General features: G+C 34.6%; 1 protein-coding gene and 1 long non-coding RNA gene across 19 annotated transcripts in view; one reads left to right on the plus strand and one right to left on the minus strand.

Moving 5' to 3' along the window:
- FAM184A (family with sequence similarity 184 member A) overlaps window positions 1–19504 on the plus strand; it is a 71253-nt gene extending 51749 nt beyond the window's left edge. For 3 of the 6 annotated variants that reach the window (XM_080588381.1, XM_080588386.1, XM_080588382.1), the window contains 8 exons: window positions 864–1017; window positions 5589–5716; window positions 8084–8268; window positions 8745–8891; window positions 11096–11213; window positions 11925–12029; window positions 15839–16038; window positions 17765–19504. In XM_080588381.1, the coding sequence (XP_080444507.1) occupies window positions 864–1017; window positions 5589–5716; window positions 8084–8268; window positions 8745–8891; window positions 11096–11213; window positions 11925–12029; window positions 15839–16038; window positions 17765–17846 (1119 nt within the window). In that variant the 3' untranslated portion in view covers window positions 17847–19504. The remainder of the gene's footprint in view (window positions 1–863; window positions 1018–5588; window positions 5717–8083; window positions 8269–8744; window positions 8892–11095; window positions 11214–11924; window positions 12030–15838; window positions 16039–17764) is intronic. The other 3 variants (XM_080588383.1, XM_080588384.1, XM_080588385.1) reach the window with 3 other exon arrangements.
- LOC308193564 overlaps window positions 1–20184 on the minus strand; it is a 41136-nt gene that overhangs the window by 15787 nt on the left and 5165 nt on the right. For 4 of the 13 annotated variants that reach the window (XR_013949763.1, XR_013949764.1, XR_013949765.1 and 1 more), the window contains exons 3-4: window positions 12679–12949; window positions 10488–10601 (exon numbers count right to left, since the gene is read on the minus strand). This is a non-coding gene — a long non-coding RNA (uncharacterized lncRNA). Of the gene's footprint in view, window positions 1–9201; window positions 10602–12678; window positions 12950–13027; window positions 13048–16044; window positions 17603–20184 lie in introns of those variants that run through there. The other 9 variants (XR_013949769.1, XR_013949771.1, XR_013949773.1 and 6 more) reach the window with 7 other exon arrangements.

Here is a 20184-nt window from a genome sequence, read left to right on the forward strand (position 1 = left end):
CAGGTTTGATTTGGAAGAGGTTTCTTTTTCCCATTATATTTACCCAATTTTATGTGTTTTCTGATATCTCCTGTTGATTTACTCCTTTTGTAATGTATTCTAAATTTTCATTGTGTTAAAAATTTGTATAAACTGTTTTGCAACTTGTAAGGTAGTTCTTACATCCAGAATAATGTCATGCCTAAGATACTTTGTTCAAACCCCGACTAAACCTGCTTTAAAATTGAAGTGTTGACCGGGCATTGCACTTAAATAGGGTTTGTGTCTTTATGGTTTTGTTTTTTTCAGTTCAGATCTGAGGTGTACCTTTGCAATGAATATATCAGTTGTCCCCACATACTTGGTTCACATCATAGAATGGTCTTGGAGCACTTGTTGCATTCGCTTTGTTCAAAATGAAACAAGATGATGTACTCCAGGAGCATTATGCTTAATACACGTTAATGGGAAGTAAAAATGGGTGTCACTGGGGAGCAAACACCCCCAAAAGTCTTATGTGTACAGTAGACCCATCTATGGATCTGTTTAGTCTCATTGTTTGCTAATGTAAACATGTAAACTTAGTTTAAAAACAAACATAGTTTTTGTTTGTTTGTTTTTTAAGTTTTCTAACTGTGAGCAGAACAGTTGTTTTGAACTCAGGCAATCCTGATAACCAGCAGACCTTGAAAAATTACAGTAGCAGAACAATGTAGTAAGAGAAGAAACTATAAGCAATATCTGTGCATTTTTTTAGTAATTTCTAGAGTATGCCAGTGCCTGATTTTTGGTGGTGGTGGTGGTTTTTTTTGCTGCCAGTTGTTTAATATTTTATAATTCCCTAGGCTGCTATAGAATTAATCTTGTCCATTTGTATTTCATAGGAATTAGAAGAACGTTTACAACAAAAGCATTCAGAAGAACTTCAGGCACTCAAAGAAACACACAAACAAGCCATGGAAGGTTTCAAATTGGAGATGGAACAGGAACTTCAGACTCTACGATTTGAGCTGGAGGATGAAGGAAAAGCTATGTTAGGTACACTGTCTTCAAATTTGCAGATGGGTCCAAAAACATTATTTCTACTCAAACAAGTATACATGTGCGTGTACACACGCACACAAACACACACATATATATATGTGTGTATTGTAACACTAGTGTATCTGGGTGTCGTTCAATTTTGACCTAATTGTTCCTCTTAAAATCAGTATAAGCTTTAACAGGTAAGTCAAAATTGTTTACTTTCAAAAATCATACTCTTAATTTTTTTGAAAGGAGTAAGCAATGAAATTTCATGATGAATATTTTGGAAATTAACTGAGTATAGAATAGAAGCAGCAGGGTAGTGGCTTAGATTTCTATGTGTATTGATTTTAGGAGTATGAGCCCTAGCACTCTGTCTCTATAAGAAAGAAATGTTTGAGTCACTGATACATTGAATTACAAATAAGATTGTATTTTGTACTGCAGGAAGGGTTCAAGCTGTGTTTAAGAAGACGCAATGCTTCAGCCAGTTTAAGGAATGTGAAACAACAAATAAGACAAAACATAAGAAAACAGAGATGGTTCCTTGTTTATTTTCTTAATAATGTAGATGAAATGTATTTTTTTTGTGTTTGAAAAAGGAACCATTTTTTTCACAAGCAAATTATGATCTTTGAACACATAATCTCAATCTAGCGTATGCAAGATAGATGCATATAAATAGATGAGATAATGTGACAATTAGAGAAAGGACAGAGATAACAAGCTTCTACTCCACAACACTTGAATACTTCATAGTTTTGTGTTTTTGCTGGATCTAAAATTTAAGTAATCCCCCCCCCACACACTTTTTTCTGCTGACAAAAGAGCACAAGTCAGTTTTGGAAGGGAATTGGAATGAGGCAAGCAAGATGTCATGGTAGACTTCAAGAATTTCACATGTAAAAGAAGGTTTTATGGAGGAAAACAGATGTCTGTGAATGGTAAGGTTTAAAGAATACCGACAGTGGTATAACACAAAATGGTGAGGATTGAGAAAGTCCAGAAAGAAACTTCACAGAAGTAGAAAGGGTGGCCTGATACCTGGCATTGATGTCAAAGACAAAAAGACTGCAGTGCAAGGTAGTAAAGAAGCAGGAAATGCAGAAGAGAAGAAAAGGAGGATGTCTGTTGTGGCATTTTGGAAGTCTGGAATGTAGAAATTACAAGGGTAGCATAAAAAAAAAAAGTAAAGATAGATTGCATCACTCCAAGCAGGAGATACGTACACAGAAGGGATTTTCTTTTCAGACAGGAAGGAAAAGTCAAATTTTAGAAATACTGCAGAGAAAAAGCTACAACAAAAAAGACATGCATGTCTTTTTTATTTGTTAACAGCAGCCAAAACCAGTAGATATAAGCCTTAAAACAAATAGTTAAATATATGTAGAAATAATGTTTCTACATTAATGTAGAAATAATTGTTTTTCTAAGGGCTGTGACATTTCACTGATGTTTTCTGTCTAACCCCTGCTTTCTTTGTCCATGTTATGTGTCAGGAAGTTATCACTGGGAATGCAGTGGGTTTTTTTGTGGTTAGGTATGAACATAGCTCCTCTGAGAAAATGAACATCTTATCTCGTACAATGCACATCTGAACAAAATTTCACTCATGTCAGTGTCTCTGTTCCCAGAACTCTATCTTCTTGTACCACCTGAGCATCTGTTCCACTTCATTTAGCTCAGTCTTTCTACCAGAAAAAAATAAAGGAGACATCCTGTAGTTAGAAAAGCTTCAGCTAGACGTTGCAACTCATCAAAGTTGGACACTTGTCTATTTTTGTTTGCAGTCCCTGGCCCAGTATTTGGAGTGGACTTATACTGTGGTTAGTTTTGACCAGTTAACATCATTTTACTGGCTGGAGAAGATTTCTGAAGAATCTATTTTGGAGATCTCCCACCAAATAGGAGTAACTGTTTTGTCTGGATGGTATTTAGTTTCTTCATCAGTATTTCTACCACTGTCCTTTGTAGCCACAGAAGCATAACTTTGTATCCTCTGTCACATTATTACTTTCAGTCTCCTCTCACAGATAAGTCCTTTGTAAATGTAGGTCTGTAGTCACGAAGCGTATAAAGATTTGAAGCTTAATTTAAGTGAAACTGTGAGACACAGAAATCCAGCACTACAGTCCCCAAAAGTATAGTCTCCAGAACACTAAACTCTTCTCCATCTCTCGAGGGGGAACGTAAAAAACAAAACAAAACAAAATGTTTCAGGTTGATTTTTAAAGTTTAGTTGGTGCCAAAAATGCTGTTCGTACATGTATTTGTAGAAGTGCTTTCCATCTGAGCAGAGCTGAGCAGCTCAATGACTGTTACCTGCCCAAGCCTACCTACAAACCAGATTCTCACACTCAAGGATCTCTGAGACGGCCCTCCACTCCCCAGTATTGACAGACAAGCTCCTGTTATAATTTACTTGAATAGGTATTGCTCAGAAAGCACAGAAGCCGCAGGCAGTGCTGTTCAGGATGATGGTGCTGGTGCCCATCTCTTGTATAACAGATTACTGGGCAGAGCATGCCCTTTCCCAGTTAAAGCAGCACCGGGTGGCTACACACATTGTTTCTGTTCTGTGGAGCTGAAACCAATTTTCAGTGAGTAAATGAAGAGTGATCATTCTGTTAAATTTTTTGGTTCTCCAATTGAGAAGTGGAGCTATTCAATAAACCTAGCAAAAAATTAATACAAAATAATGTGCTTTTTTCACACAATGTGGAATGGACCTGTGGAATTCTGTACCAGAGGACATTTTAACGTGCTTTCAAAATGAACTGGACAAGTTTGTGGGGAAAAAAATACATTGAGGGCTATTAAAACTAAGACAAACCTTTGATTCAGAAAGGTCCCTGAGATTTAAATTGTTGATGACTAGAAATGTATTATCAGGCGGTATCATCACTTGCTTGCCTATGCTCGAGCTTTTCTTTAGGCATCTGCCTTTGTATTCAGGACAAGGTAGACCTTTGGTCTAGGACAGTATGGTGATTGTTATGCTCTGTCTTTCAAAGCTTTTCATATTCTGAGATGCCTCATAGTCACGCTCATGTAGGGATTTAGATGGAGTCTGAATATGCATCCTCCATGTCTGTGAATTGTTGGAATGCTGCTCAACTCAAAATGTTTTTAAAAAATAGCTGACGTATCATAGCAGCAAAATGATAATTTAATAAATAAGAGATTTTATAAATACAGGAATTTTAAAAATACGTGAACTGAATGGGAAAGTTGAGTTGAGGATTCTATCAAAATTACGTAAAGTGCATAAGTAGAAAGGCAAGTGTTACAGCTGAGAAACATCATTTCATCCTTGCTTCCAATTGACAGTAAAAGCTTAGCATGCATCTAGCCAAGGATGTCACTTAAGGTAGAGGAAATAATTCTCTTAAAATCTAGAAAAAGCCTAAATCTCGCTTTTCATCTGGTTTAATCTGTGATGGAGAAAAATGCAAATCACAAAATCTGGTAAACAAGAACATTGAAAATGTAAAAAGAAGCAGAGAGTAACTATGAAGGTATAAGAAAATATACAAGAATCATGAAATATTTGAAAGATATAAATTATTGACAAGGAACATGTAACACAAGAGTAAATGACATCAGGAAAAATTTAATGCAGAAGTAGTAATAATGTGACATGGAATGTCAGTGACAGCTAATTAAAATATAAGTGGAGAAAAGTTCTTTTCTCTTAATACTGACAAACTTGTTATCATAATCAGTGATGATATTTGTATTTAATAACTAGTTCTCACCCAAAATTAAAAGGATAAGTATTAGAAGAAAAATATAAGTGAAATATAGTGCAAAGGACAAATAATCTAATGGGAAAGGTCTTGACTGTGCCTGAACAAATGTAAGGGGAATTCCTGTTCTACAACAGACTTCTTCTAAGGGAAGACACTTCATCTCTTTTTCTTTCCCCTCTGTAAAACTGGAGTAAGAATGAATCATTCCCCACCTTCAGTAGTATCAGGAGAGCAAACATAGTTAAGATCATGAGGTGCCCAAGACACTGTAGTTAGGGAGTTTGTATGAAAATACCAGAAGGAACAGTGGCACACACAAATAAGAATTCATTATAGATTCCATTTAGAGACTTGTTCTTTAAAATGTTCTCATCAGTTTCCTTTTGCAGAAGCTTCCAACGTGTGTATGTATAGATGGTTGAATATGCACATATAAAACCCATTTGCAAAAATGAATATTTGTTCTGTTACCTATGGCCAAGTAATAGCAAATACTCAAGTATTTGCATTTGGAAAAGTTGATCCCATTTTCAAATCTGGCTATAAATACTTTTACATAATAGGCCATGCTTTTGAAGAAGGGATAGAGAAACCATCATTCTAAGGTATCTTCTAGTAGCTTGTATTTTAATATTGAATGAATCTGAGTCTGTCTAAACCTTTGTGGCTGTAGAGCTCGAATGAATTCAACCTATTCAACAGAAATTTCATGTGGCTAATATAAGCAGCGTGTGTTAGGTCAGCGACAATGTTTGAAGGAGCTGGACTGTTATTGTTAATTAATAGTAAACATTTGCAAAATAAGCTTTTCTTTTTGTTCATGGTAACTAGCTTCCTTGCGCTCAGAGCTAAATCATCAACATGCAGCAGCAATTGACCAACTAAGGCACAACCATCAACAGGAACTGGTAGCTGCCAAAATGGAGCTTGAAAGAAGCATAGAACTTGGCAGAAGACAGGTAGGAGGCATTGCTGGCAACTTGTTGGAAAATAATCAGTATTTGTTTTCTATTAGCTGGAGGCAATAACTGTTGTGGAAATGTAAGGAGGAATTTACTGTTTGAAAGTCAGCCAGCACCAGCAGGTAATGCATCCCTACCAGTTAACCTAAATTTTTTTGCTTAGCTTTTTCTTCCTTCAGCAAACTTCTTTAGATGCTTAGTAAAGGCTGTCATATCAAGGCAGTTTCCTTTTAGAGTTGTGCAGCCATCTTGGAGCACACTGACTTGCCTTGGGGGGAAAGTGCTGATTCCTGCAAAATTTTACTTGTCAGCAGGACTTAAAAAGAAAAAAAACAAACACTATTTCTCTCCAACACTAAGTGATATGGTGTCAAATTATTGCTTCAAACTTAAAATGTAGCTTAGTATCTTTTATTTTTAGGCGCCAAACTGGAAAAGATAAATTAGCTTTTAAAGAAAGTAGAGAAGACCTAACAACTTCCAAGTTTTTCATATATAAAAGCAAAACCCCCAAAGCTAGTATGGACTACTATTGTTTTCAGCAACCAAGTGATTCATTCACTTATATTTATAATTTTTCACGTTATACAGAATCAGTTTTTCCACTAGTAACTAAAATTTAAAGCTTCATCTCTATTTGAAAGGAAGCCAGACTCTTGAAAAGAAGAAAACAAAGAAATTTCTTCATTTGCATATAGAATAGGCTTTTCAGGATTCACTTACTAATAGTCCAGTACCAGAGAAGTGGAGTGCTTTTACAAGTAGGTTAATAGAGGAAACGTTTAATCGGATATAGCCTTTACAGCATGACATTCAAAGACAAGCCCTTTTTATTTATTTATTTTTTCCCTCCCCTGTTCTTTGTGTCCTTGTGGGTTTGAAAGCATGAGCAATACAGGCAAAAATGTGGTGCTGTCAGCAACAATGAAAGAAAACATGGAGAATTTAATAGGATGTAGTTTCAATGTCCTGTTTAAGCTTAGAGACACCCAAGTAAGATGTAAGAAACCAAGTTAAAATTTAAGAGCATGTGTTTGATCCAACCAAATGCCTTGTACTTTTGACTTCAGCACAATAAGCTGCTAAGTACATGTTTCAGTTATACTGAAGGCAAAGCAATCGCTTGATTGGGATGCCTATCACTTTAGAGGAACAGAGATGAACAAGATACAGAGAAATGAGAATGGGATGATTTTATTTGCTAATTTTTGAAATATTTAAATATGTGGACTTAAAATTTTTCTTAAATAACTTTTCATAACTTTTTTCTTTTCCATGTTTTTTTCTTATAGCTTTAATATAGGCTTCCTATGGGGAGGAAGAAAGTTATTTTTAAAACTGTTTTTAAGGATATACAATAATATTTGTGCATTAGGATATGTTTGTATTTCCTGGGTGCATAAAGGCACAAGACACAATTATACATAAAACTACTTTGAAATCTTTGCTTTTTTTCTATTTGTGCAAACCGTACGTTTTTAATTATTATATTAATTATTGTGAAACTGTAAGAAGTGGGAGATAGATGGAAATGGAAAACCTTGAAAAAGGTTGATTTTATTCTTTGTAAACTGGTTGTAAACATTATCAAAACCATTGGAATTGGATCCTGATAAGTTTTCCAGATGCTAACTGCGTTGGAATTTCTTATGTGAAAAGAATGACTTTTATTGATTTATTGGACACAATGTAAATATTATATAAACTAAAACCACACATTAAGGGCATTTTAAGTGATATTTTTTACTAAGAAATTACAACAAACCAAAAAACAACACATGTAAACGCAAACATCTTACATAGATGGGCTCTTCAACATGTATTGTGCTGTGAGATATTTCTGACCCTGGTATTTATATGTGCATTAGAGAAGAGACTTCTGAATTATAGTGTTTGTGGGCACAGGGCATACATTTTACACTATTTCATCCCATTGTATGGGGTTGTGAGGGGAAAAACAGCTATGATTGTCCTTCAGCTTCCCCGCATTGTATGTTCAAGAGGTAGAAATTCCTAAATTCCCAGTCCCATAGTTCTTTGTAGTATTTGTTTTTGTTGTTGTATGTATGGGCAAAAGGAAAACGTAATGAAATGCACAAACTTTAACAGACAGTGACAATGTTTTAAATTCTCCCACGAATGTTTACTTGTTACATAACTTTGATTTCATTGTTATTTGTACTTGCACACAAGAAAAAAAATCTCTTAAGTTTTAATTGTAATTTGTGTCAGCATTAAAAAAAAAAGGAAAGAAAAAAATCTATTGAACGGAAAATTCTGTTCAGCTGTTGTCATCTGAAAACAAGTATTGTGCTTTTGAGATACAAGTCTAAATAGTTTTTGCTGCTGCTACTTATGTCACAGGAGAAAGAATTTTTATGCCGAATATCAGACCTCCAAGATGAACTGAGACATCGAGACCATCATATAGCTGAACTAGACAAAGAGATTCTGCATCTTCATGACAATATAAGTGCATTGACCAAGGAACTAGAGTTTAAAGGGAAAGAAGTTCTTAGAATACGCAGTGAATCTAACCAACAGATCAGGTATGAATTTTTCCATTCTAAACTCAAACGCGTATTGCCTCACGTATTGTTTTACTTAAGATATTTTATCATTTGCAGCTTTTAATTTATCCTTTTAATCAAGTGGCAGTATATACCATTAAGGCTTCCTCATAAAAAGCTGTGCCCATTACTGGTACAGTTAGTGAATATTACCATACAGTTAATCTGCATTTCATTTACACACTTTGGCATATTTTAATAACAGTCTGCTGAAGTGTGTTTTTTTTTTTTAATTCATTATGTTTGTTTATTAAAAAATAAAAAAGCATTAAAGGAGATGCATTTTCAATGAAATAAGCTAGAAGATTGGAGGACAGTAAGTAGTGGGTTTTGAAGAATAATTCCTTTCTGTGTTGTCATTGTGTAAAAGCTGTGAAAAGCATGGCAGAAATTCATGATGAACAAATCAGTTGATTTTAGAATAATTCTTTTTTTAACAAAAATAAATTAAACAGGATGTATGAGCAAGATTTAAGCAAGAAACATGAGAAAGAGCTGGATGTCTTGGCAGCAGATCACATCAGAGAGAAACAAAGCATGCTGGCAGATTTTAATAAGACCCAAGAGCTGCTCAAGGAAATTAATTCAGCTTTACAAGTTTCGTAAGTTTTGTTACATTAAAAAAGTTTGTATGTAGCTGTGTTTGAGTCAACATTAGTTCATTCTGGTGTCCATAAGTCACTGAAGATACTGCAGAGGTGCAAAGGTACAAAAACCTTACTCAAATATGAGGCCTATTGGACAACACAATTGTTGTAAGCCTTAGGGAAATTAACCAAGATAATTGTTAGTGATTTGAGACCAAAAATTTTCAAGGAGGAAAGATATTAAATATGTGCTGTTCACAATAAGTACAATATTAGCTATTTAGAAGTGTGATTATACCAAATGAGTGATGCAAACAGCTTCAGGTTTGCTAGGAAGCCTAGGAAAATTAGTGTCTGAAATGGATTATACAAGTTTAATAGAATACTTAGGATGCTTCTGAGTCAAAATGTCACCTGGGGTTAGACTACATCATGGCAGGAGTGGTGTAGTAATATGTTGTCTAGCCAGAGTTTTCTTGTCTTCCACAATCTTCATTCTTTATCCCTGTCTGTGATGTAGCCCATTTGGTCTGTAACCCAATGTTTCTTGCTAACGCTCCATAGGGCATTGAGAGCTTCCTGACACAACGTGGTCACTGAGGGATTTGTATGTGCAGCACAAGTTGTATGGCGGAGAGAATAACTGGTTCTAAGTATATGATAGAAAAATTCTCTAAGAAAATAACAACTAATAATGGACAGTAAAACCTAAATGCATCTAATTCTGTATTAACAATATGAGCACTCAAAAACTGTCGATAATCGAGTATAAAATTCTAGTTCTTACTCCTTCATAATCATACGCATGCACAGTTCTCTGAATATCTGAAAGTAAAATGACAGCTGTGCGTAACTATGTATTATACTCTGGGGATCTGTATACAGTAGCTTAACCTAGCATAAAATGTATACATGGAAATCAAGCCAGCTGAGCATATTGCTGTTCTGCTGAGTCAAATGCATTTTCTGCAAATAAAAACAGTCATGTTGTTCACATTCGTAATGTTTTATATAAATAGATTACATAATCTCCTCAAGTTATTTACAGGTTGTTTGAAGGCTATAATTCAATATGCACTGTTTTTTCAGTTCCAACTCAAAGTCAAAATTACTTGTGGAATTAAGTTTGAGCTGACTGACGCCTTAAATTAATAGTTTTTTTCTTAGGAATATTTTTTTCACCTGAATATCTTCTGAAACTTGGTACACTGATCTATATGAATGCTGAATATGTGAGACAAGTATTTTAGTAGTTTCCTTTAGAACTATGTTTAGCATCATGAACATTATGTCTGTTTCAGAGATATACAGACATTTGAAATTACTGTGTGTCTTCAAAACTTGTTCTTTAAAAAGAAACAAGGAGATTTATGCAGTTACTTGTGCAATTCCCCTCTCAGTTGGCTTATTTCACTTCTCTCCTTTAATGCTTTCCCACTAGGCATTTCAGATTTCTTCCTGTTTCTTTTTTTTCAAGCATTTATCAATTGTGGCATTTCTTTTTAATTCACATATCCTAATATCCAGGTTTTATTGCTTTTCTTTTGCAGCGTATTCCTTTATTTCAACACTAATGGTACTAAGTTGCTTTTGCGGAGAGGAATTAGTTACCTGTTAGTCTTCGGTGTTCTTGGATATCTTTGTCCCATTATGTTCCACTTGAACTGAGGAAGATGGTGCCAGTATCCAGTATCATAAGCATGCATCTTTATTCAGAGTAGTCACCTATTAAGAGAAAAATGATATTGTTTGGTTTCTTCACCAAGAAAGTCAATTGCCAGCTTTTAAAACTTACATTACCATTAAATATAATGCAATGTAGTTCTTTTATTATATGTTATAAACAGCCTCAGCTATGTCTGCTGTAGTTCTACTGTCCACTTTTTTTTTTTTTTGGAGTGCCTTGTTTTCAGTTTGGCTTCCAAGAGGCCTTTTTTCAAAGAACTAATACTGCATGTACAAGAGGGATGTTAAGATTTTAGAATTTTGCACAAAATTTCAGTTAACTGTAGCAAAGATTTGTTTTGTTTGTTTGTTTGTTTTTTAACTACACAAAGCTCAGTGATAAATATAGAATTAACTAACTTCAGGGAGAAAAGAAAATGATCTTCTGTTTTTATTCCTTGAAATCTCTTTTATACAAATCAAAGTTTTGACTTTATTCACTCATCATTTAACGCTGGATCAGACTAAAGCAGGTATTTTTCTTTCCTATAAAGTTTAGAAGAAATGGAAGAAAAATATAAAAACAGAGAATCAAGACCAGAAGACTTGCAGCTTATCTCAGAACTGAAAGACCTAATTGCAGAGCGGGACCAACTCATAAAGAAATTGATTGTAAGACTTTTATGCTCTCCTGGTTTAATATCTTGACAGACATAAATGTTAATCTAATAAGAAGTGTACAAAATTCGTTAAAGAGCCAATGCTGATAGCATGTATTTGTATTCTTTAATACGTTATTCCTGTGGTTCCAGTGTCTCATAATAGTAAAACTAATTAGATGCAAAGAGTGTACAATCAAGCATAATACATTATTACAAAAAGTATTGCAGTATGACCTTGATCAGACATATCCTATTTGCAATCTTGGAATAAGAAGTGAGCCATGTAAGCCATATAAGAAATGGTCTCTTCTATGAGCTTTCTAAGAAGGTTTCCAATTTCCTGATGCACGGAGTTTTGCAAACTCACACTTCAGCAGCCTTGCTCAGATTAGTCTGATTAGATCCTAATTCAGAAGCAAGAAGGAATGAGGAAAGTTCAAAGTAACTGGAGATCGGAAGTTAACTATACTGAATCCTTACCAGTGCATAATCCATTGAGCTATACTCACTCTTATACAACATATACAACAGAACTGCATAAATAGAAATTATGTAGTATTTGCATATAATAATATACAAAACATGAAATGTAGTTTTTAGAAATATCAGTTTCTTTAAAACATGTAAGCATAAATTTATTTGAGATCACTTTCTAGGCAGATTTGGCCACTAACTGATTGAGAATGCATAAAAAGAAGTTTCTATTTGTTCTTCTTTTTAGGAAGACAAAAAGTTCTATCAGCTGGAGCTAGTTAACAGGGAGACTAACTACAACAAAGTGTTTAATGCAAGCCCAAATGTTGGTGTTATTAATCCATTGGTGAAGGTATGTTCCATGGGCTTCACTGACTGCTAAAGTGAAAAATGAGAAATCTAAAGTTAGCATGTAGTAAAAAGAAGAAATGTTTGTGTGCGTATGTACATATATCATTTTTTACTATTTTAGTAAAAAAATATTTTACTATTTTATATCATTTTTTACTATTTACTATTTTTTTTACTTAGTGACATGTTCAAAACAAGGAACATCACGTTTCCATTTGTCTCTCCTGATTTTTGTGTACATATTTGTTTCTTATGTACATGTATGTATAACATAAAACAGTTCCTTCTCACAAAACTCTGAAGTCAAAACAGAAAAGCGACCCTACAGAGGACAGGACTGTAGCATATATATAATAGAGAACAGTGACATCCTCAATCAGCTTTATTTTCAAATGATTTTTCTTGGTTATTATGGAAAATGCGAGGACAAATTTATTTTGCAGATGGTGCTCAGGATATAAGACCACTAGAAACACAGAGGAAGCGGGGACACTAAATAAAAGGAATAGGGGTAAAAAGAGGAAGAAGAAAAGTATGAGGAGAGCGTAGAATGAGTCTGAGTAGAAAAAGACAGACTAATAATGGAGAATTGGAGTGACAAACTGGGTATAGAGTGTAAGGGCAGTAGGAGATAGAAATCAGCCTCTAACCTTCTTAGTTATTGTTGCATCCTGTATAAGCAAAAACACTTCAGTAGCAGGCTTTTCCAATTCTCTCCGTCCTGGTGAACAGCAGCCAATGGAGGCTACTGTACAAACAGGCATAGTAGCCTCCCTGTCACTTAAAAAGCCAGCAACATTCCTACATGAAGAATAGTCTGCAGTTGGGTACCTTCGTTCTGTCTCTTTCCACCACTTCAGCAGTAAGAATGAGTCCTCAGACATTTCCTTCTTCCTTGTAATAATCCATAGGTTATTTCACCTGCATGGAAAGGGAAGGGATTTTTCCCAGCTGTGAGGTCCGCTTTGGAGATAAACAAGTTCACGTGGGTGTCAGAGAACAGCTGGAGTCAAAACATCCTTTATGCGTTTGGGAAATGGGTAACAAAAAAATTTTGGTCAAGATTCAGTTCCATATTGATGCCTTAATTTAAATGTCTGCATACTAGTATCTACATGTGCACTGTGTGTCTAAATTCCTGTTAGAGTCAAGGGATATCTCATCAATGAAGCTTGCAACAGACTTGAGCATGGAGTAGGTATCTAGTATAGGGTGAGCAGAATCACTCTCATAAGTTCTCTAGGCTATGTTGTTCACAACCATTTCAGTTATGAAGATTATATGTAGACACTCAGATTGACACAAGTACAGGCAGTAAGGGAAAAAATAAAGATATACCAAATAAAGCAACATAGTTCTTGCACAATTCAGGGTTCTTTGACATTGGAATATTTTTACCTAAGATCCAGTTGTTTGGTTATCAAGTAAGCAGGTTGGGCAGAACGAATAGGATGTCACTGTGTAAAAGAAGGTCTGTCTCTGTCATTTAAGAGATCAGGCTATGTTATTTAGCTAATCTTACGGTTTCACATCAGATCAGAGTATTTCCCACTTCTCCACAAACTCTGCTGTAAATTGTCAACACTCTCCGACATTTTTCAGGAGTCCAGCAGCTCTGGCAAGCTTACCGGCTGTTACCTAACTCTTATGAATGCCTGCATAAAGGAACTTAGCCATCCTGGTGTTGTTTCTGCTAGGCCCAAACTAATTTGAATGCTTTGTCTTTGTGTGAAAGGTTGTTTGAAAATTTTGGAAGTTTGTCTGAACCATTTTGTTTTAAAGATGTAACATTTGACCCTTGAGTATGTAAGTTTGTGTTTTGTGTGAAGTCTGAATTGTTTGGGAAAAGTACTTCAACATCAGATTTCCATAGAGAAAATTCATATACTTTTATCATATGTTTCTCTCTCTTAAAATCCGTAAGACTTTAAAACAGTCTTGTATTCCAGAACATTTTGATCTCTCATCTCATGAATTGTGGGACATGTTACTTTATCAAAGCACATGCTGTGTTATTGGGGAATGAATTACAAACAAACTGAAAATTTCATTCTCTTTGAAATAAAAAAATGACAGAATTTATGAGTTACTACATGCTTTGCACATTAATACAAAATTACAACCATTGCAGTATTTATTAGAGCTTTTCAAATTTATGCAGTGGATCTGTTTAGCCTTACATTGGTAGATCTGCAGTTTCGTAATATTTTGCATGAATTCCATAGAAACAATACACACAATTTAGTTTCTCCAGATTTGACTGCTTCAGAAGTGTAGAGTTTTATAGAAAATAAGATACGAACTACAGTATTTTCAAAGCATTTATATAGATAAATACACTTTCCAGAAATGAGCCAGTTGTGAAGCGCAGATTTAACTACAGTGTGTTTTGTACACGGTTTTAATTACAGTGTATATTACCTTGCAGGTGTGTTCTACATATATTTGGTTACTTTTACCAAACTATTTTTCCATTCTTGCCTCTTCAGCCTGAGGAAGTAAAGTGTTCGGGATGACTTTAGTTTAATCTTTTACAGCTAGTGGTCTTCCTATGTGATAATTTAAAAAAAAAAAACAAAAAACTAGTATAGCTTTCTGTTCACTATATTATCTTTCAATCTTGGTTTGACAAGCACATGCACCACTGGCCTACAGAGCAGTATTTGCAATTTTCAACTTTGAAGAGGTCAAGTAGTGAAATCAGATAGCAGGGAGCTAAACAGAAGAGTATAAACAAACAAATAGTAAGACTGTCTCCATTTGAACTCTAGGCCACCCATGAATAGAGCAGCTTTTCTGTTGGAAGTTTTTATTATATACTCAATTAATAGATCATTCCTGAGAATAAATTAATCTTATTTTTGTAAATAGGGTGGTTTTTTAATAATTTTGTTGTTGACATGGAATATTGAATAGAAGTCAGAAAACACACGTGGCATTCTGTCACAGTTATTTTTGAAGACCTAGAGAACTATTTGAAGCATTTTTCTACATTAAAATATATAAGAGCACAGAGGATAAATACTGATTCCTTTGTATGATGTGTTAGGAGAGTAAAACAGTGATATCAAAATAAAGTTCTTCAGTATTTTGTGTCCCCTGAATATTATCGGTAGTATTAAGAAAGGAAGAAGGTTCACTTGTGCCATCTGGTGTTTGGAAGTGTTAGCTGTAGTAGCTTTAGCAGCCTGGCTTTTTTTGAGCAAGAAACTGAACTCTCACACAGTATTATTTTCATCTTCGGCAGGATTGCTATAATGCTTACTATAAGGGCATAACTGCATTTAAAGAAATGTAGCTGCTTTTCTAGGTTCCAAGTTTTACTGACCAAAATGTGCCTCAGTAATGGGGTGAAAACTGTTGCAGAGATTTACTTTTTTCATCACTGAAATTTTTCTGTAATTATATTTGACAGTAGAGCTGTTTCACTAATACCAAGAAAAGAACTAAGGAAAGATGGAAGGTTTAACAAGACCTTGGTGGAAAACTTACTTATCTTCAATGTTTTAGAATAGAGCAAAATGTTATACTGGAAGATATTTAAAAATCATGTACTCGTTGGTTATTACACTAAGTGTTAATAACTTAATCAACGTGATTAGAAATGTGAGAAATTTGTGGTGATCAGTTCTGGTCAAAGCAAATAATAAAACTACAATTAGAAAAAAAAGTCCAGTCTGTCCCAATTGCTCTCCTTCCTATCCTGCCCCCTACCCCCAAAAAAATAACGCCACAAAAAAAAAACTCCTAAATTTGCAAATCTCCTCATCTGTCCTGGCGCCTTCCTTACATTTGTTATTTTTAATGCAGCAAAAGAAGAAGAACGATAAATCAACAAACAGGTTTGTGAGTGTCCCCAATCTAAGTGCTCTGGAATCTAGCGGAGTGGGCAATGGACATCCTAACCGCCTGGACCCCATTCCTAACTCACCCATCCACGATATTGAGTTCAACAGCAGCAAACCACTGCCACAGCCAATACCACCCAAAGAGCCCAAGACGTTTTTGAGGTGAGCACTGCCTCACCAATCTTTTTTTCTTTTTCGTTTCTTAACTCAGGAAAATTTTGCTTTTGTATCGAGCCGAATCCCACTTGCTTTACGAACCTTTCAGAGGTATAAGTGCTGTTATGAATTTTCAATTTTTATATAATATTTGTAACCTCTTTATAGTATTCCTTTTTATGGTAGACCTTGTTGAAACATGAAGTATTCTCTCACTTTTTCATAAATCCTGAACTTTGAAAACCTCTCTAGATACCTTAACAGAATTCATGTGCTTCCAATTGTTTACATATATGAACAATTGTTTTAAATGTTTGTGTTATTTGCTGATTGTCATTTAGGAAGTGATACCAGCACAGAATTTCTTTTATTCAGTATTGTGTGATGATGGTTTTATGTAAGAAAACTCTTTTCTGTGCTACATGAATGTTTTGTGTTTCCCCTTTCCCCACCAATATCAAACTGTTTCATAGGCATAATTTTACTACAGAAACAGGAAACGTACACGCTTGGGGGCTTAATGCTGAGCTTCTGGTAGTTAAAATCAGCATTGAAGTCTAAAGTAATTCTCTCATAAATTTATATAGTGAATTATTAACTTAAAAATGGTTTCTTAGAGGTAAATCTTTTTGCTTTATGTGGCTACATATTAAAGGCACTGAAGAAGTGCTGTATGCTATATTTAATAGGTACTGATCTCTTGCCTCCAAGCTGGCAGCTTAAAGTGATGTACAAGATTACCAGTTCGCACCTGCCTGTTGATGCTTTCTTTTGGTTTAATGTGAAAGGCCACATACCTAGCAATTACTTAGTATAAAAGGAAACAAATAATAGAATGTAAAATAGATAAGTAAAAACAGTTTATGGCAAGAAAACCATCTTTAAAAAGCCATCTTTAAAAAATAAGTAAGTTTACTTTTTCCTGTGCATGTGATGTGCATGACTGCAGTCAGGTATCTGTAATATGCATGTGCATGAACTCGTGGACTGTGATGCTGGAGTTTCCACTCCAAAATGTTTTGTGCTTTGCATTATCCAGTAATACAGTAGGGATTTTTTTATTACAGATTTTTATTGATAAAGTAACTTAATTGTATAATTAGATCTAAATCAAATTAATTTTTCTCTTGATTATTTAATGAGGATTTTAATGGTTCAAGCGAGAATCAAATCTTGTTTGCAGTGAAGCAGTTTTTCCTAGTTTATTATCAAATATTAAATGTGTGCATGAACAACAATGCAAGTGATACTTGTGATCAGTGTAAAGTATTAAAATAGTCTGTATTTTTGTTCAGTTGCCAACCAGTCTCTGTGAGCACATGTCTATGAATATGATGCTTGCATCATATTTCCAAAAATTAACTTTGCCACAGGAAAAGGATGCTAAAAGAGGACCTTGTACAGTCACACTTTTCCAAGAAAACCTTTTTATTCTTCTGAAAACACACATCTGTTTATGAGATTTTAAATTCCATTTCCCAAAGTATTATTTGCCCACCCTGTAATGTGGCTGCTGAACTGACTTGTCTGTGCTGCTGATGCTCTCCAATGGAGTGGATGATCACAGATTCTGTAGGGAGACATTAAATCATATCCAGAGGCACACTGATGAGTAATCCAAGGAAAACCAGGCTATTCTTCACTCTTTTTTTCTGTGTGTTGTTTTTTTTCCTCGTAACTTTGGTACTCTGTTTAGTTGTGGGTTAATTTTTTTTTCTTTCTATGAATTTAGCCCTCCTCAGACTGACGCTTCACCAGTGGCTTCACCAGATCCACAACGCCAGGAGTGGTTTGCCCGATACTTCACATTCTGAGAGATGATTTGTTCTTGTGGCACAGCGTGATGTGGACTGTTTATCAGAGCATGACCTTAAGTAAACCCTCATGTGAACAAGCTTTCCTGTAATTTGTCAAACACTGTGAATGAGAAAGTATTTGTCTTTCTGATTTGAAAATGCACTGTATTTCATGTGATATTTGTTGGAATCACTTGACATGGTACTATATAATGTGTGTAATTATAACTATTATTTTTATTTAAAATGGAAGAACCTTTAAACTTTGTAAGTACAACATAATAAATTTTGGTAGAACAAACATAATGCTTTCCCCCTTTTTCCTATAAATGTTTTCTTTGATTTCAGGTAAGGCTTTCCCCCCTAGAAAATCGCATGGTTGTTACAAATACAATTTAAATTGTAAAAGGAAAAAATATATATATACCACTCTCTCTCCAATTTGGGCAAGGTATGTTTAATCCATCCCAATTCTATTATGTTAGCATTTTAAAAACTGTCCTCTTTCTAAGATTTCAAAGGAAGAATGTGAAATAAATCAAAAACAGTGTAGCTGCTAGCCTTCAGAGCAGAGTGATTTTGACAAGACCATAAAAAAAAACAACAGACACTGTTCATTGGGGCAGGGATTTGACTTCTTAACTGCTGCCTCTGAGACTTTGCCCTCTAGTTATAATCTAAAACTTTATCACTGAATTTAAGCAGAAACTGTATTCACAGATTATGTATTTATTTTATTAATATTAACAAAGACAAATGCTTGAAACCTTTAGAATACTATGTACTAAGTATCTCTGCATAAATCAAGAATCTACATTTTGAGCATGAAGTCCTGCTTTGGATAAAAATCATGTCTGAAATTAAAAAAGAAAAAAAAAAAAACCTACAAAAAACCACAACTTTTTCCCAGTTCTACATATTACACATATAGATCTTGAAAACTAAATTACCTTCAATTGTCTATATTAAAGGGTTTTCTTGTCTTAATCTAATCTATGAACATGTTTTTTCAGCTAGTGAGCATGATTCTCCAATCTACACCTTTTATGATGCCAGTGTTGTTCCAGAAATTTGCTGCAGTATATTGAAAAAGCCCGTTGTCTCTTTTGTATTTTTTCATTCAAAGATTACCACAAAGTAATTCACACTGGTAGTCTCAGGGAGAAAATTGTCTCTTTGTTTTATGAATGTATTTTTAAGCTGAATCTCTTATCTTTTAAAAGCAGGAAAATTTGAGTTGTTTGAATAACGTTTTAGTTAGCATATACAAAGGTCTTGAACTTTAATATTCATCTGAAGCCCTAACTACATACTTTTTTTCCTTGTATGCACAAAGGTAAATACCCAGATGAAGATACTTGCTAATTACAATGAGTTTTATATGTAGTATATGTATAAATGAAAAAATTTGTATGTTTTCATATAAACAATATAAAATATTCTAAATGAACATTTTAAAACTTCTTATAATTCTGCTTGAAAACTCCACTGGAAGCTGTATTCTGGTGATGCTGCTGTGGATTAAAGATGCATACAGCAAATTTTCGGTAGCTGGTGGACTCAACTGTAGGTATATGCAACTTTTTAATTTTAGAAGAAAGCCATATTGGGCAAAATGTCAGATTTCTTGGCTCTTACCCGAAATAAAATACACTAGCTCATTTTGTTATAATGTTCTGACGTGAGTGTTGCGTATTTTTTCTTGCATGCTTTGCAAAGTTTATAAGGGGCTCAGCCTTTACCTGCCATCCTCCATGTGTAAATTTCTATGTATGGAATTAATAGCTGTGAACAATAATTGGATGGTAATGTGTGCGTTCACTTTACCTGCTCATATTTTTAGACTTCAGTAAAGGGTTGGGTATTTTTGCTAGCACAGGGATTTGTCTTTTTACAGGGAGAAGAAAGTTAAGAAGTTACCACATCTGCCAAAGTCAGCAGCTGTTCCACTGCCAAATCAGTCTCTTAAAAAACAACCTGAAGAGACTAGGAGAAAAATGAGTTTCTACCAAATGGCATTGAGAGCACTGTAATATGTATTCCCAAAAAGTTAGTTAACGACTGGCATTTTGGATTAATAGAGGAACTTGCATTATCACAATACCATTGTTTTCTTGATCTTTGCAGTATCTGGTGCCCAGTTCTGCAGTCTGCAACGTCTCTGCTCACATACACAGTCTCAGCTCTTGGGCGTTTTTTTGCCTAAGCCCTCCTACTTGTTAACAGACAACTCCAAGGTAAGGAGGTGCAGAATTAATATGAAATTGCATCATGTTATTTAAAATGCCGGAAAAAAAACTTTAGGCTCTTAGGAGCTGTCTCTGCATTCTGAGACATGAAATCTGATTAGCAGCAC

The sequence above is a fragment of the Anser brachyrhynchus genome (genome assembly GCF_964034855.1).
Source record: "Anser brachyrhynchus genome assembly, chromosome: 3".
NCBI classification, from domain to species: Eukaryota; Metazoa; Chordata; class Aves; order Anseriformes; family Anatidae; genus Anser; species Anser brachyrhynchus.